The sequence below is a fragment of the Nelumbo nucifera genome, chromosome 6, assembly GCF_055504915.1.
Source record: "Nelumbo nucifera cultivar China Antique chromosome 6, China Antique-T2T, whole genome shotgun sequence".
In the NCBI taxonomy this organism is placed as follows: domain Eukaryota; kingdom Viridiplantae; phylum Streptophyta; class Magnoliopsida; order Proteales; family Nelumbonaceae; genus Nelumbo; species Nelumbo nucifera.
The window spans coordinates 30,849,744-30,868,125 of record NC_142654.1 but is presented as its reverse complement, the minus strand read 5'-3'; the positions used below and the strand labels follow the sequence as shown (position 1 = coordinate 30,868,125).

The 18,382-nt window shown below is 36.1% G+C and overlaps 2 protein-coding genes across 7 annotated transcripts in view; both read right to left on the bottom strand.

The window, feature by feature from the left end:
- Positions 1-670: 670 nt before the first annotated feature.
- On the bottom strand, positions 671-7,062 carry LOC104598429 (lipid droplet phospholipase 1). 2 transcript variants are annotated; one of them, XM_010260484.3, is made up of 10 exons: positions 6,490-7,062; positions 5,987-6,054; positions 4,583-4,653; positions 4,192-4,434; positions 3,568-3,731; positions 3,394-3,449; positions 3,219-3,271; positions 3,023-3,134; positions 1,234-1,331; positions 671-1,051 (listed from the first exon to the last, which is right to left on the bottom strand). In XM_010260484.3, exons 1-10 carry the CDS (start codon positions 6,630-6,632, stop codon positions 980-982), a joined length of 1,080 nt encoding a protein of 359 aa, XP_010258786.1. In that variant the 5' UTR covers positions 6,633-7,062; the 3' UTR covers positions 671-979. The 2 variants fall into 2 exon arrangements, with proteins under 2 accessions (XP_010258786.1, XP_088746075.1); XM_088889949.1 differs by lacking the exon at positions 4,583-4,653 and having other exon boundaries at positions 6,490-7,034.
- Positions 7,063-9,797: 2,735 nt separating this feature from the next.
- Positions 9,798-18,382, bottom strand: part of LOC104598430 (protein ARABIDILLO 1-like) — a 30,846-nt gene continuing 22,261 nt past the window's right edge. For 2 of the 5 annotated variants that reach the window (XM_010260485.3, XM_019197994.2), the window contains 5 exons: positions 15,992-16,076; positions 12,150-12,325; positions 11,053-11,288; positions 10,669-10,753; positions 9,798-10,484 (listed from right to left, as the gene is read on the bottom strand). In XM_010260485.3, the coding sequence (XP_010258787.1) occupies positions 10,301-10,484; positions 10,669-10,753; positions 11,053-11,288; positions 12,150-12,325; positions 15,992-16,076 (766 nt within the window). In that variant the 3' untranslated portion in view covers positions 9,798-10,300. The remainder of the gene's footprint in view (positions 10,485-10,668; positions 10,754-11,052; positions 11,289-12,149; positions 12,326-15,991; positions 16,077-18,382) is intronic. The other 3 variants (XM_010260487.3, XM_010260486.3, XM_010260488.3) reach the window with 3 other exon arrangements.

The window sequence follows — 18,382 nt, the reverse complement described above, 5'->3', positions numbered from 1 at the left end:
ATATAAAAAAACAAAACAATAACTCTCACCCACTCAAGCTAGCTCAAATACATTAGAAAATCACAATGGTCCAAAATATCACAACCACAATAATTTCAGCACAGCTATATGACTGTCAATGGGTCGGGTTGACCCAACGGATCCAAACCAATTGGTTTGGTTCTGGTTTCTGATATATTGTTCTAATTCTTAGCGATTTGGAACCGGTTCCACACAGTCTCAAATCAATTCGGACCTAACCGATTTAATATATCAAATAAATTAATATTATATATAATAATCTTAATTCATTATAATTGGATCCATCGAATCAGACCCTATTGTCTGAAAACCGATTAATTCGATTCTAGGTCTAAAATTACAGAGCTTATCAGGTCCAATTCAGTTTCGAGTCCTTAGATCGGCTTCAATTCTATCTAAACCCAACCCGTTGACAGCCCTACAAATAGAACAAGCACGAATCTGCTGACCAAAAGAAATGATGGTCACATATCTATATGCACGTAAAACCACAACCGCACCTTAGGAACATCTCCATGGTAAAAGAGAAGTTCCCATTGTGCGGTTATAGATGTGTACACGTTTTGTGGTTAGCAGATCCAGATCCAGGCTCCAAATGGAATTACTGTTTCGAGGACCCTTTGGCCAGCTATGGGTAAAAAGGCAATTATGAATGTAAAAGGTTAAATGCAATTCACATTTATCGATAAATATGTATACTTTGATAATACATGTGTTACATAATGAATGAGTAAAATCTTTCTCATCTATTTTCTTTTGCTTCCCCCACTTAGAGCGCCATTAAGTCGATGATTGCAATGGTCTTCAATTGGAGAAAGGGCCTATATACAACAACCATCTTCAAACTTGGGCCCTGGAGCCAAGAGCCCATCATGGTTTACCTGGCAAACCATCCAAACTGAAGACATGATTTTCTTCCATTTTAAGACAGAGTAATTTCTTGGCAATTCCTGCATATCTAAGTGAGGAAGTGATCAATTATGTGTAGTATGACATCTACACCCTCCGAATGCATGAAGTGATCTTTCACCTGCAAAAACATTTTATCGGAATAAACTATTTGCTCCATCACATGACTCGCGGTAAGATGAATTAATATTCTACTGTAAAACAAATCATCCAGACCAACTAAACCAAAGACTTCAGACTTCATATATGCACCTCAAACGACAGTGCAGCAATTTTGAGTAAGAGAGAGAATAAGAAAGAGACCTGAATGACACTATGTGCAGCAAACCTCTGTCTGCTACTGTGAAAGCTAACATCTACCTTTTCCCATGAGACACGCGAGAGACCAGTCACCAGCTCCTCTGCATAGCGCAATAAAAATGAATGAACTTGAAACCAACTTCGTTGACATTAACAGTTTATCAGAAAATAAAAAAGATATCAGGGGAGCATATGCATAGATCTTGTACGACTGTTAGAGTTGGTTTCAAAGCCTTATTGATTGATTGATAGAACTACATAGGCCTTGCTAAAACCATTTAATAGTTACATCAGAAAAAAAAAGTAAAAATTGAATTGCAGTTCATACTGATCCAGAGAGAGAGAGAAAGATATAAAGGTGGATAGGGTTTGTTTTAGCTTATCTCCCCCATCCTATAATCTTTCCAGGTGATTGCAAATTTGCAATGAACAGCAGCCCAATCTGGATGTACTACAACCTCAAACCAACCACTAGAAAACTATAAAATTTCAGAAAATAAATACATTGGGGGTAAAACTCATGCTATGTTCTACAAAAAAAAGAAAGAAAAAGAACTGCTGCTATTTTTGGTTTGATAGAACATAAAGAGAAAAACAGAAAGTCAAGGGAAAGTTCTTAAGTTTCGCAAAATTCCTTAGGTTGTGTTTGGTTGCAATGCAAATAAATTTGCACTGCTGCAAAACTATGGCAGTGCAAATGATTTGAGTGTAAATTCTGACCTATTTTTGTTTCAAATTTTAGTTTACTTTGTTTGACTGCAGTACAAATGAAATAAATTAAGACATGGAGTGGAACAAAGTAAAATCCAAAACAAAATTAAATTAGAATTTGCATTATTTTCATTTGCACTCCCATGCTGTACTAGTGCAAATAAATTTGCACTGGAACCAAACACAGCCTTAAGAACTTTCATTCAACTTTCGGTTTCTCTCTGATTTTATATCTATATCAGACCAAAAACAGCCTTGAATTCGAAGCATGAGAAGGACCAAAATAGATGATGAGGTTGTATTAAAATGAAATGGAGGTAGCACTCTCACATTCAACATATGATTAGTTCCATCTCCTGGTTGTGCCATACAAGCTCAATGGATAGACAGACCAACTGAATAAGTTAATGAATTTAAATAGAATATTACCACTTGATCTGTTTTTGTTATAAATATACACCCCAACCATTTCCCTGGGAAAAGCCAAGGCCTTCATGGTTCTGATTGCAAAGACTGCTTACTTACCCTCATTAGTTTCAACATCAAAATCCCTAGCTTTGCCTACAAGCTGACCGGCTAGAACAACATGGTTCAATTTTTGCATTAAGAATTTCCTTTATCCCTCACATTTTGTCATACATACGACTGTCACTGTTGAGGTGCTTATGCCTTGACATCTACTGTGACAGCCACAATATATAAGAAAACTAAAAACCATAGCGATGCTGAATAGCTGAAAAAGAATAGACGTCTATGCTAACCTAGGTAAATCTTTCCAACAAAATAAATCGCTAAAAAATACATATGAAGCAGGGAAACAAAATCATGACAACAATAAAACTGAAATTTGAAAAACAGACATCTCATAAAGGGAACAACAGCAAACATATATTCCTTATTTTTATTAGTAACTGTAACATTTATCAAAAGAACGAATTACATAGAGAATGTGTCATGCATCCCAATGAGAGTGTACAGATAGCCTATCCCCCAAAAACTGATTGAAAATTCTTATACAGCAACAAAAATTGTTAGGGTTGCAGATTCTGGATTTTGTTCACTAATTACCAAAGGTACTAACCTTCTAGAATATCAGAACCTTCCTCCTTTGAAATGGGTCCCTCACTATAATTTGCTTTGGAGTACTCTTCATATACAATATGTGGATATTTATCACTTAGAGAATCCTCCCACTAGTAACCAAGAAGTAATGTTAGTTATGGCATTGAGACTAGACTTAAATCAGTAGATGCATTAATTTAAGCTGAAAATGATACCTTTGGAAGTTCACTGTTACGTCTGATTGATGATGTTCTCCAACCCACAATATCTTAATACCATTTAGTTATGGAAAACAGGGCAATGATAGCAGTTCCTATCAATAAAAAATAATAGCAGAATCTTCCCAAAGGTTACATAACCAAGAGTCATAGTGCTGATCAAACAGGATACGATCATAGCCCACATTTGAATATGCTACACGCCGTTTGAATGTCCGAAGGGCAGACCTACATTAATCAGAACTGCCACCATGATAATGTATGCAACTTTCATAGAGAAAAAAGAACCTATAGTAACTTACCATCCACTAAAGCGATTTACAAAAGGCAAAGAAGTAAGAATTACATGAAATAGAGATCACCACAATCCTCCACCATGCGCCGTAGCAATGGAGGCTTCCCTTCCTCAGAATCAGTAAGAAATAGATGTATGCCTGTTTTGCCAAATATCCAATGAATAACATGGCATGCAGCTTTTTCAAAGACAGTCACTCCAAATAGAAATGGAACCTGCAGAAAGAGAAAATTACCAAAGCTCAAAAATAAGATAGTTTCGTCAAACAGCTAATAATCAATGAAGTTTCAATAAAAAAACCCCAAAGTCCAAATCAATGTTTTAAAACGCGGAGGCATGACATAAGGCATAGTTCAGAACGCAAGAGGCGTAAGCCTCCTGAACACAAGGAGGCGTAAGCCCGGGGGTTAGGAGGAGGATGAAGAGGAAGGGGGGATCTCATTTTTTCTTTATTTTAATAAAAACCTTTTATATTAAGAAGAATAAAAATGCATAACACTAGTTCAAAGGAGGGGTCTTGTCGCCCCCCTGTCTCCTAGCCTCGCCTTGGCGCCTTGTAAGCCATCTTGTGTTTTCCACCTTCTAGGCTTCGACAATATCCATCATGCATTAGAAAGGTTTATAACAAATTCATAACTCTACTCCCATGCATAAACATTAAGCAACAAAGAGCACCTGTTTGTTACCCCTTGAACCAAGATGAGGTGTTGCAACAGTAATAAAATTCATTGCTTCCAGACCACACATCGTGCCTCTTGAATTTTCATCACATGCATCAGTAGATCCAACTTCTGTATTTTCTCTTTTAGAAGGTCTATACAATTTTCCAATAGCATATCTTGCTACCAACCCTCCAAGAGAATGTGCAACAAAAGAAATCTTCTGCAAACCTGGGTTTTGTTTAGTTACTTCGATGACCTGAGTTTACATGTAGTATCAGATACTAAAATTAAAACAGCATGAACAAAATCACCAAATATTGCAAACAGACACTTCATATAAATAAAATGTCAACCACAACTGACAATAACCATAATGTAACCTATAATCTTGAAGTAAAACAAACCTCCTCAGCTAATCTCTCACCCATGATATCTATGCCATCTAATGTCAGCTTAGATACATTTCTTTCGCTACCTACATAACATGTGAAAGTCTTAGAGTAAGATGAAGCAAATGTTTGTCCAATGAAACACCAAGAGAGATGACATTGCCATACAAAAAATTCTCAAATGCAAGGTAAAACATAACACAACAGAATGATCCAGGTAGGGAAAACTAATAATCGCTCAACCGATTAGACTGCAACTTATTATTCAAATATAAAATGATCAAATGATTCATTTTGGTCTATAGATCAGTGTAAAAAATAGAAAAGTGAATCTAGTAGGCATGTGGGCAGTCAAGGGATTGTCCATGATATTATTTCTTTTTGAAAAAGGGCTATCCATCATGTTGTGTTTAGGACTTTAGAAGAGATTAATAATTAAAGACCCAAAAATAAGAAAAATAACCCTGTGGCTCTTTCCTTTGGGGGTGAGGCAGGGGTGGGGGGATCATTCTCTTTCCTGCCAGATCATGGATGATGGACGCCAAGGATTTCAAAGGTGTCTCCTTTTAGGGTATCCAAAGAACCCTGTTGCAGATCCTCTAATCCTGTCCTAGCATTCATACAAGATAGACATTCCATCCCTCAGTTGATAGGGAAGTGGGAATCAGGCCTTCTAGGAGAGGTAGATATCCCCCAATGAGGTAGGCAAAATTTTTTATTTTAGTTCACCAAAGGGTGATGCAACCCCTACCAGCTTGTGAGTCCATTTATTTATGTTTCAGAAAAGAGCTTCATTGAAATCAATATAGATAAGCAACAGTACAAGTCTAATGCAGTAACAGTTCCAGTGAAGATCCAGAATTAAGTATTTATAGGCCCTACTAGAGTCCATTATAAGAATGAAGACTTCCTTCAGCTTCCTATGTTAATTAATCAAGTAGGTTTTGATTAGAGTCCCCAGATGAAAAAGGATATTTTCACCTGAAGTTCAATATCCTTAATTATATTATCTGAGGTTGTTTAATTCCATAGAGAGTTCAATACCATCATAAGGGCTTAGCCTCTTGATGAAAACATGTTTCCTTCCTGTAATAATTCTGAAGCCCTCTTATCCTTTCAGAGACCTATGATGGCTGTTCATTGATTGATTTCTCCCATGCTATTCTTGAATCAGAAGAACATATTGGTGCTACATATAAATCAAAATAGTCTACAATGGACCGAAGATGATAAAATGCAAGAAAAACAAACTGAGAGCGATAAAAAGAGTGATTTTTTTTTCCTTTCAACGGTAGCATAATCTGTAATCTTGATGAATGGCATTCAAAGAAATCCAATCACAGAAGTAGATCAATCCTCAGTACTGAAAACATGGAACTTCAAACAAAAAATGAATGAAATTAAAACATACAAACTTACAATGAACAATGACTTTGTCAGGGAGCATTTTAACAAACTGCTCAGCTGCAAACTTCCAGTCGGTCGAACTGCATGGAAAAAAGCAAAATTTCCCCAAAAATAAACACTTGACAGAAGTAGAAAATGTACAACCGAAGACGACTCGGTATCTAAATCTAGAGCAGAACAAATGACGAAACCGCACGAACATAGAACCATAGGTGAAGTCAAAACAAAAGTGGCCGGAACTCACTCTCTTGGTCGTAATGCAAAAAGGGGAAACTCTATTGCTTTCAGTCAAAAACGTGTACAGTAAAGGAGTCCAAGTGCAGGCTAAAGATAAAAAAAAAAAAAAACGTTTACCCTCCTTTCGAAATTAATACCAATACAAATCCCAAAACCTAACACGCCAAGAAAACAGTTCACAATATCCAAATTCCCCTCCCAAAAAAAAAAAAAATTAATAAAAAAAACTTCACAAAAAAGACACAATCAGTTGAATATATGACCAAAAAAGGCTTCACCTTCCAAGAATTCCATTGACCATGATAACAAGATGATCAGCTGAAGAAGCAGCATCCTTGGAACTCCAAACATCTCGACCGCCAGTAACCGGCTTCGAACAAACACCATTCTCTTCCATGTCCAAATCCGTACTCTTCCCCATATCTGAACTCTGACTCGAGGGGGAACAAAAACAACGAAAGCAGACAGAAGAAGAAGAATTCGAACAAGAATATAACGGGAAGAGAAATTAAGCAGACCAGAGATCGATTCGTTTCCAGTTTCCACGTCCAACCCCCCACCCCCAAAAAAAAAATAAATAAACAAAAAAAAAAGAAAAACTCAAAGAAAGAGAAAGGTGCCAGAGTGCTTGGGACCCGAAATCAAAGAACCAAAAGGAGTATGGAAAGGCAAAAGCGTGTATGAATTTGTGAATTGTGAATGTGAAGGAGATGTAGCAAAAGAAGAAGGTAGAAGGTCGGTAGTAGTAGTAGTGGTATCAACCTCAACCTGATCCTGTATTTTCTCTGTCTGGCCCTCAAGTCTCGAATCTGTCCCGGTGGCCACTGGCCAGGAGAGAAAGTCTCGTATCTATTTATTTTCATTCCATTAAAATAATAATAATAATAATAATAATAATAATAATAATAATAAAAGGTAAGACTTTATCCGTTCGTGCCCCTGCAGTTAGTTGGCCTGGTGTGATAATAAATAAATGATGCAGGTTGGGAGAATGGACGTGACGTTGCAACGTGTTGCACAGGATTTTGGAAATTGGTCCAAGGAACATGTGTATCTTTACCGTTAGATCGGAATCTAAGTCCATCCATGCCCAATTGCCGATATAGGATCAGGATGGATCTGTATCACTGAAGAATATGGCCCTTAAACACTACAACTCCCTAAAAGAGACTAAAATAATAACAAAAGAAGAAGAGATTTTTTAAATATTGAAACGATGAGGCGTATTGTATCGGTATCGGGGTATCGGTCAAGATATACAGGATATACAGGTTACAATTTCCGCGGTTCAACGTATCGGAATGATTCAAACCCAAATCACTCATTATGCAAACTTTATATACAATCTTCAGCCACTGGGCCACATTTGATCTTGTGATAATTAATGAAATAAAATAACCTTTATCCATTCAAGCATCTAAATGTTATCCCAACAAAATAAATTATACTTATGTTTAACATCAACATCAACTAAAGATGAAAAATATTATTCAAAATTATTATTTAATAAAATAATAGAATAAATGATTTCTCGTATCCACATTTATATCAAAAAGTTGTTTTAATGTCAATAAATTTATATAAATAAAAATATTAGTAATAGAATAATTATTTTACTACTTAAAATTTGTAAATTTGAACATGATATTTATCTTAAAATTTTATAAATTATTAATTAATATTTTAATTTACATTAAAAAGATTTTTTATTTCATAAAATTTATATAAATAGAAATACTAATAATAGAATAATTAGTTTAGTAATTAAAAACTATAAATTTTCATATGATATGTATCGTATAAATTTTAATATATTTGATATATTTTAATAAATTATTAATTGAAATTTTAATTAATTTTATAATAACATGTTTATTGTCTATAAAAATAAAAATATTGTTTACAAAAAATTTGAAATTTAATTTTACTTGACTTTTTGTAAATGTTAAAAACTAAAAATAGTAAAATAGGAAATAATTGATATAATATTTCACATATAATAGTTGCATATGTTTTGTGCCTTCAAATTCAATAGAAAATAATATAATAATAGCTTTTGTGCATGTATTAATTTGCAAAAATAAATATTAAATGTTCTAACTCTTGATTGATACATTATTAACAAAATTATATGATTTCTAGGTATCCCGCTATAGTAATTGTAATGTATCTCCTCACATATACCATTAAAATATACTTTTGCTTTATATCTATACATCAATTATGGTTATTTTGACCTTAAATATAATGTTATTAATATATTTGTGGAATTTATATACATTTCCTAGCGTATCCAAGCGCCTCCATATTTTTTTTTATTTGTATCCATGCGTTTCCAAGGTGTATCTGTATTCGTATGCAAGTAATCTGATATGACACTCAATACCAACACTTTAATCCTTGACTCACCTGAATTTGTTTATGTTTTGACATATTTAAAACCCATATACTAAAAAGCTAATACATCAATTCATAAAAATTAAAATAGAAGCACTTTTTAGGGGTGTTCTCCTTTTCTTTAAGCAAACTGGTAGTACCAGTTTTTAGAAAATCCAAAACCGAAATCGAACCAAACTCAATCGGTTAACCGGTTGATCAATTTGGTTAACCATTTGTCAGTCCGTTAGTTTTTTGGATTTTTTATATATATAATATGTAATGCATATATATATATATATGAAAAATATATAATATACATATATATATACATGATGTATACCAATCTATTCAAATAAGTGTATTTTTTGTTCGGATTTTCATGATCTCCCCTAATGATTTTAGTTGATTCCAACCAAACCAAAACTAAATCGAATTTTGGAAACATTGGATAACATTTAAGGTTAGAAATCTTCACAGGCTATACGGGTCTTATGAAGAAAGATTTTGGGTTATCACCTCGATACTGAATCGGTCCACATCATAAAAGAGAGAGCACAATTCCTTGTTATCTTAAAATTCTCCCATTTTGGCCCATGTTATTTCCATCACTTACCCATCTGGCTTTGGTTTACAAAAATGAATTTGCCATAATCAAATACAGTTTCTTTCTGGATGTCTAGAATTTTGTAGTGGTTTCCATATTGTCCTTCAAACCAAATGGTTGATCACGTGGTTGGACCTTGGCATTTGCTCATATGGGAATAGGAGACACATTTGCATTATGCTGACCCCCTGAATTTATCACTTGCCAATACACTCTAACCTCAGATTAAGGCCTCACCATCCTGTTCATAGTGGATGCCACCCTATTCCAATTCAGCACCAATCTGGGTCTTATTCTGCCCCCATTTCACTAGATTTATCAACATACTTTGTTGTACATTATTATTTGCTCCTTGAGCCACCATCAAGAGTGAGCCTTCGCCCATTATTGCACAGACCTCTGCTCCTATTCTGCTCTACTCCTCTTAGTCCCCTCGCCCAATCGGTTCCCTGGACATTACACCCCCCTAACCATACTTGAAATCAGTCATCCATGATCCAACAATGAATCCCAAGATATCAGGATTCGTTATTGGTCTTTAGTGGAGGCATTGCACCATAAGGCCAGAAATAGCAGTCAAGCGAAAAATGAACATGAAACATATTAGGTCTCAAGTTACTTGTACTTAATTATAATAGGACGAATTCTCGCAAAGAATACAGAAATGCAAAAATGATAGATACCGGTCCTTTAGTGCCCCCAGTACCCAGTACAATAAAAAAGAAAAACAAAGAAAAAAAAAAAACCACATTCATAACACACCATAAATACTGATGAAACAAAAAATTAAAAAATAAATAAAAAGGAAAAGAGAAAGAGAAAGAGAGAGGAAAAGACCTAATAACTTTCTCTCTTTCCTAATTCAAAAGAGCCCCTACACTAGCAAGCACAACTGCCGTCTAGAGAGAAATCCAACTGAGAGCAAGCCATGCTTCAGCTCTTGACGATTCTAGTTTTTCTTTGGTAATGCTTGAGAATTGTAGTTACACGAGTAAAAATATTCTATAGCACTGTATAGGATAGCTAGGAGAAGAATGCTAAGAGAATTCAAGGCAGAGATTGACCTCCGTTGCTGAGTGTAGATTGAAACATTCTCTGCTGTACAGTTATGCTTCAAATGGAAGCCTCCACATGGTGGTGTTCAAGATTTCGAAGTACAATCTTTGCAAAGATTTTCGCTTCAATGGGAGCTGTTGCTGATGCAGCAGCAGCACGAAGGACCCGAGCTGCACCGGCCTTCTGCAATAGGCACGCATGGTGCATTGCATGTCGGCCACCTGGGATGGTAAACTGCAATTAAAGGGTAACATGCACAAATTATTTTTTTGGTACATTCACAAACTAATTTTTCAAGCCAGAAAAGTTTGATCATCTCATCAAAATTGTATTATTTCAACTTCTAAAGGTAGTGATGAAATAACTCCAGAGAAGTTAATCTAATGCAAGCTTGCCTGGAAGGTCATTCTTTGCTTACCTGGAGAAGAGCAAAAGAAGCACATGCTTTAAGGATAGAGGAAGAATTCCGAAGCATAGCAACAAACCTTCCAATCTCAGCACCACTGCAGGGAAGGGGGGAAGGACAGAATTGCATAAGACTGACATAAAATGCAGAGATAAGGGTGAAATATCAAAGGCAAGAAAGAAAAACTTGACATAGAATTGACTAATATGACCTTCAATTTTTCTATTGGCTCTTTAAGAGACGGAGACTAAAATATGAGCCAGTTGATGATTAGTCAACATTATAGCAATTGGCAAATGACAATTTAGCAAGGTCAAAGTTACAATAGTTGGTAAGTCACACGCAGGAAAGAAACACAAACATGGCAAAGACTTGAAATTCTGAGAAAAAACATACAACAAAGTAAAAACCTGCATCTTAGATGTCCTGCTTCTTGGATACGTGCTGCCTCAGCTACTTGCGCCAAGGATGCAGGTGCTGATGAAGCAGCCGCAGCATAGAAGGTTTGTTGATCCGAAAATGTACGCACAAAAGTTTCAATATTCTTCAAGGCCATCCTTCTGGCACCATCTAAACTTACACTCTTTGAACTACCTTCAGATGATGACCCTATCAAGGCAACTTCATCCATTCTGTACACAATATCAACATGGTTTATATAATATCAAGACCATTATACCAATTTATAAAATAAATACAAACTTTACAAATGCAAAATTCACCAATAAAAATTAGTCACTATACGAAATATTCCAGCATAATGAAACATGACATTAACTGAACCTCGTATCCAACAGGCATAAGCCATAGATGCTGTAACCTCTTGGCATATTGATCACCCCTAACAATCAGCCTAACAATGGTTTCTAATTTTACTCAATTTGTTTCTCTTAGGCACCTATTTGTGACGAAAATTTGCTCTATCCATACCTAGACAGGATGACAGGTATGAAATCTTTCTACTGTATGGTGTTGATTGTTGTCATGTCAAATAGTTCTCATATTTGTAAAGAATATATCCATGGGAAACCTAGCATTTTGAGTTGGGACAGCCTCCAGAACAAAGACATATGTAGACATGCGCAAAGATGAATGTTGACAATATGGCACACATGCAGAAGAGTAGCACCTGACATTGTAATAACACCCCCCCCCCCAAAAAAAAAACGAGGAAAAAAGAAAAAGAAAACCAATAACATATAAACAGGTGCATGCTTGTGTAAGACTCTTGTGCCAACATGTTATCTATGTTGTCTCTTTGCCATATCTGGTCTTATAGCCAAACAGAAGTCAAGAGATATGGCAGGCCTGATCCATTAAACCATGTTGATTTGTGGTCTTAGAAATGAACCATGATATACACGAGGTACTGTCAAAACCTGGTTCTTAAATAACTTCTTTCTTTTCTTATGTCTCCAAAAATTCTTCTGTCCAAGCATTCAGATGCAAGATATTTCAATATTTTTTGCATGATAACCAAGATGATCATGTACCTTCCATCAAACATATAAGCCAATGCCAGTGCTGCCATGAAGCGTGCCATTTTTGATGCTGATGATGAACAAAGGTTAACAAGGGCTGGAACTCCCCCTTCCTCAACTATACGTAGAGCATTACCTGGATTGAAAGCAAGATTCCACAATGCCCCTGCGGCAGTCTCATGGACATCCTGTAAAAGAATGAACACCCAAAATTTAATTTACATAATATCCAAAAGGCCTCCTGTCTGGCAACATGAAGACCTTTTAGATAACAAAAGTAAAGCAATGACAATTATTTAGGTGTCTGAACACAAGAAACATATAAACACAAATCCATGAATTATTTTATTCACTTCCAATCTCTAAGACATTCACAAAGTGATGTTGAAACCATAAGCACAAGTAGATAACAAGATTAAAGTTATTATATGAAACAACCAAATAACATACTGAGAGAACGCGAAACAAGCATGTCCAAAGGTGCCAAGTAGATAAGTTGATAATATCTTTCATGAAGGAGGGAATATTTTGAACCTTAGAGCTAAAATATTGAAACCCCCCTTTACAATATTGACACAAAGGGGTCACATCAAATAGTCAAGGTGGCAATCTTTTAAAAATAAATAAATAAATAAAGACTATGGTTACCTATCTTTTTTTTTTGAGAGAGAGAGAGAGAAGGTAAAGTATAAATGTATTAATATGAATAAAAATACAGCAAGATGCTATACTAAGGGACCCTAAAAACCTGTTCCCTCTAACCTTGACCACCCACCCTGCTTTACAAAAAGTTACCTAGCTTGGCTATCCAGCCTTCCATTAATTGTATACAAGATTGCAATATATATTAACCTGTATTGCATGTTTGCAATATATATAATTGTAATACAACCTTGACCCCCCTCATTCATTTATTGCATGTTTGCAATATATATTAACTTGTATACAAGATTGCATTAAATTTAGAATATATCTTTATTTTGGAGTTGTCAGCACCTTCAGGCCACTGCTTGGTGCAACAGTAAAATCTGGGGCTGAACACAGATTTGTGTATGAGAGCAGCCACTTAGAGCCCAAAAAACAATGCCAAAGGCTAGGTCCATAACAAGTCTACCCTCCCAAGACCCTGGATGGCACTTTATCTTTTTTGTGTTAAAACAGTCAGCACCTAGGCCTAGACTAGTTATTGCATCAACTAGGGAAGCCAAAACAACAAGTCATCACCTCACCACATTGACAATACTGCCCAATGTACCCATTAGACCCAGATAACTGACAGACCTGGATTATCTAAGGGACACTAATCAATGTTAAGTCAGTTGGAGGTTCAACTACGAGGAACTTGTTCTGTTACAATCTCCTGGATTATTAAAACCCAATGCATAACCACTACAATAGTCATTTTCTTCACTCTGTTAAGTGATTTTTCTTGCCACGTAAAAAACACCGCATTTAAATAATGTTACATTTTTTTGGATGTCATCCAAGAGTTATAACCAAAATCAGAATAGCACATGGGCTTGTAGCTATAGCAGAATTTATATCCTGAATACTATGCTGAACCTTTTTTTCTTTTCTTTTCTTTGTGTTTTTTGTTTGGAACTTCGGATACATATACAAGAAGAGATTACAAAGTCCAGAGAACATCAAAAAGGGAAAAAAATCTCAAATAAGTACTATAACAGAGACAAGTGTCCATAGATCATTAACCATAAGATCCATAGAATTCCACAAAAAAAAAAAAACTCCCAAATAGGTTTTTGCCCACACCTTCAAAATCTAGAACCAGAATCTACTCAGGATAGAGAAAATCAACATCAGGATAGCCACCTAGGGTTCCTTGCCATGAAAATCCATCTATTTCGTTTTCTCTAAATCCCCTAACAAACAGCAAAAGGAATGCATTCCAAAACATTTTGGCCTTGGTGCCACCAAAGAAAGATGGCCACAATCAAAAGATCTCATAAGGGTTAGTTCCTGAAGAGACAGGAAAAAAAAGTATTTCCACATATTTAAGCACCTCTTATGATGGATAAAAAAATATGCTCAGCACTCACAGAGTATATTCCTTTTTTGTTCTTTAGCATTTCAGAGTAACAGTTCAAGTAGGAAATTTATAAAAAACAGTTGTAAGGCCAGCTATGTTGTATGGAGCAGAGTGTTGGGCAGTCAAGAAACAACATGTCCAGAAAATAAATGTGGCAGAAATATGAATGCTAAGATGGATGAGGAGAAAAACTAGAAAGGATAGGATCACAAACAAAGTCATCTGTAGGAACATAGGAGTAGCCCCAATAGGTGATAAAATGGGAGACAGTAGACTAAGATGGTTTAGTCGCATGCATAGAAGACCATCAACAGCACCAGTTGGAAGTGATTTACTACAAGTTGAAGGGGCTAGAAGTGCTAGGGGTAGACCAAAAAGGACATGGGTACAAGTAGTAAGAAATGATTTAAGCACTAATAATTTAACAGAGGATGATAACGAGTAACAGTGCAAGTTTACTCGATTTCATTTATGGAAATCTAAAATTGTTTGAGTACTTCTAATTTTTTTCTTATCAATTTTCAGTGTAATCAGAGTCTCAGGTAGTCGTAGTTGTAATAGTAATCTAGGTGCTTTCTAATCTGTTTTCAGCAGTCACAAGAATCAATAAAGCCTCCTAGGAGGAGGCCATCCAGTTTATTATTAGCCTACAAAAGAATGAAAGATATGGGTCGACATTATAATGGAAGACAAGTCACGTCATTTTAGCATCGTATTGAAATTTTGGCACCTTTTTTTTTATAAGTAAACTTTGGCACCTTTCAGCTCCAATTTAAGGCATAGCACAGTTGTGGTGGCATGCCCTCTAACTTATTCAAGGTCTGGCTATCATTCTTGTTTGAGTAGATGTGAAATCCCTCAACTCCCTTATCTTGAATCTTACACCCTAATTCCAGTTAGAGTTTCCTTGCTCAAATCCTTAGTTTGCTCTTACTCCTATTTTGATATTCACTTGTTTGTGATTCATTAATCAAATCCTAGCTGCTATAATCCGAAAGTTAGATCAAGAACTTTAAATTGGACTGACCTACATCATATTAGGTTTTCTTGCCTACTTACATCAGCGATTGCCGATCACCCTGTCACTGTAAAGCTGTTATTGGTTGCTAGAATAGTTGTTGCCAGAATCAACTATGCATTTTACAAATTAAATTGATAAACAATAATTTAACATATATAACCAACTCTCCATTTACATATTGAGCTAAGAAACAACTTGACACATTTAACCAACTCTTCTAGCACAACCAAAAAATCAATATAGACTAGACCAATCCACAAATTTACCTTTGCATTGCCAATCATGTGATAAAATAATTAGCATTCATCTCAAGCCAAAAAAGAGGAAACACAGCTTCTCTTGATGTGAGCAAATCATTAAACATGGCCACATGCCAGAACATAGACTTTGGATTTCAAAGAACAATGATGCACATACTCCAGAAAAAATGAAACAAAAGAAAAAATCCTTGACATCCACATTGCAATTGGCATTACCATACAGAAAATCAAGAGATTCTAAAACTATGTTTATTCACACACAAATGAGCAGAAAATAATTAATATAAAGTTGAAGTATAGTCATTTTCCAGAAGATAGCCACCATACTAGGAAAATACATCCTATGTGTTTGGCTGCATGTAAATAAGTAGGAAGTGAATACACTTCTTGAAAGAGAATGTATATTTCCTGGAAAATGACTTGTACTCCAGTTCTGTGCAAATCATTTTGCTCTTACTTGCAAATAATGGAACCTTACAGAAAAGTAAAATAGAAAGTAGGTTATCAATCAATGCTCAATACTTACTTCAGCATCTGAGCGTGCCAGCGCTATAAGAGGTGCAACACCTCCTTCTCGTCCAATAGCAATGCTAATTAGAAGGAAAAATGCACTAAGAACAACATCAGAACATAGGAAATGAACCCTTCCCTAACGAGTAAAACAGTACGATCAACCATGCCAAATATCATAGAAAATAATAAGTTGAACAACTAAGAATATCTTCCAAAAAAAATCATTTAGAATAAGTGTAAATAAACACATACAAGCCCCTAGGACTAACATAAAAGAAAAAATAAATAAAATCTAGATTATGAAAGAAAATCCAACATAACTCAGTCGTTACAGCTCGCAAGGATAGGCTGTCAGCAGTTTAATTGGCTGATTTCTGTAACCATTTAAACAAGAGGTTCAATCTGGCTGCCAAAGACCATACCTCTCTTAACTGATAGCAGAGCCACCATGCACCCAAGACCATGTTTTCACCCGATTAATTAACATCTAGGATTATCCCCAATTATGAGTCTCTCTAAACCCATGACAGATGATATGCAGGTAGACTTTTTTTCACTAATGATTACCAGAGACCTTGCAATAAAGACAGAAGCTCAGTCTCACTGAATCCCAAGACCTGCCAGCTCTGAACAGGATAAATAACTATGTAATTACCATATCTGTATATACCACCAATTTTTGAGAGACATGGATTCTCAGAGAATTAATCAATATTCAGGTTGACCATGCCCTCATGTGGTGGACCCCATATCTGTACTATCTCAAGATTTCTGTGGTTTTTACCCTTCATTAGTGCATGTGACAACATACCGTTGCTGCATGGGACATTCCAAGAATGATAGTCCAAGGAAGCTCTAATTTTTTTGAGAAAATTTAACCAGAATTTATTAAGAAGAAAAGGGGGGGATCAAGGGGAGATATACAAAGCAGGGGGGAACCCCAACAAGTTACAAAGGAGGAAGCTTGTCGCTATACAAATGCTCCAAATACACACCAAATTAAGGCCATCTGGAGTATGATTGTGTTCCCTAGGAATCCAAACTAAATTAACATTCAAACCATCCAAAGAATCCCAAGCTTCAGTCAGATAATGATACAGTCTCCAAGGGCCCCCCTCTTTGTCTCTTAACCATTTTATCGTATTTGCTGAATCACCTACAATGATCAAATTCTGAATTCCCAAATTCTTTATTATCCTGATTCCGGTGAGAGCAGCCAATATTTCAGCCTTTGTAGAGTCAGCCCAGCCGATTGGACCACTAAAAGTCCAGCAAATATTGCTCCTTTTGTCCCTAACTGTACCACCAATACCTGCAAGGCCCGGATTACCTAAGGCACAACTGTCAAAATTAAGGGTTATCACTCCTTCACTGATGGATACGGGGTGCCTCAAGGATGTTTGCTGGGGATGAGAGAGAAACAGAAAGGAGTGAATATCTCTGATAAGATCATTGACTGAAAGTCCTTTGAACAGAGCTGAATTCACCGTCCAAACGATGCAAAGAGAGGTAACGTCTGAGATCAACTCCTCCAAGGTTCTGCTTTTATTGTCGAAGATGTGGTTGTTTCTTTCATCCCAAACACCCCACATCACTGCATGTAGCACTGATTGCCAAAAGACTTTACCCCTATTGCTTAGCCTTGTTCCTTGCCATTGATTCAAGATGTCCATAATGTGTTTTGGAAAAGCCCAGCTATAACCTGCCATATTCAAGAAGTGGGACCATATCCTTTGAGTGAAACTGCAGTGAAGAAGAATGTGATCTGCAGATTCACCCTTGCTGAGACATAAATTACAAACATGAGGAGATATGGAGCGTCTTCCCAAGAGTTTTTTTCTGTAGGAGGTCACAAGTATTAACTTTCTGGAGACAGGCTTCCCAAACAAAGAAGCAAATTCTTGAGGGGATGTGGCTACACCAGATTTTCTTGTAAGGAAAAGAGGAATGCTGATCATCAGCAGTCAAAGCCCTGAACATAGACTTAGAAGAGAATTCGCCATTTGGGTGAAGGGTCCATATTCGGGTGTCAGAACGAGAGGGGGATATGTAGGCATCTTTGAGGGTTTGGATTAAGGCTATTAAATCAGAAATCTCCAAGTCCCTTAGGGATCTTCTGAGGTGGAGGATTAAAGATTTCTCGGTGATCTGGTTTGGGAGGCAAGAAGAAATAGAGGCTTCTTGGTCAAGGGAAAGGTTAAACAGCCTAGGGAAAGAGGTTTCCAGGGTAGATTCCCCCCACCAAAGATCTTTCCAGAATTTAATTTTGGAACCATTTCCCACTTTATACCTTATAAAAGGAAAGAAAGAAGTATAAATGGAACATATACCTTTCCAAGGATTTGTGGCCTTTATCCTGTTCAAATGGAGATTGCAATCCCACCCGTTAGTATTTTGTCCATAT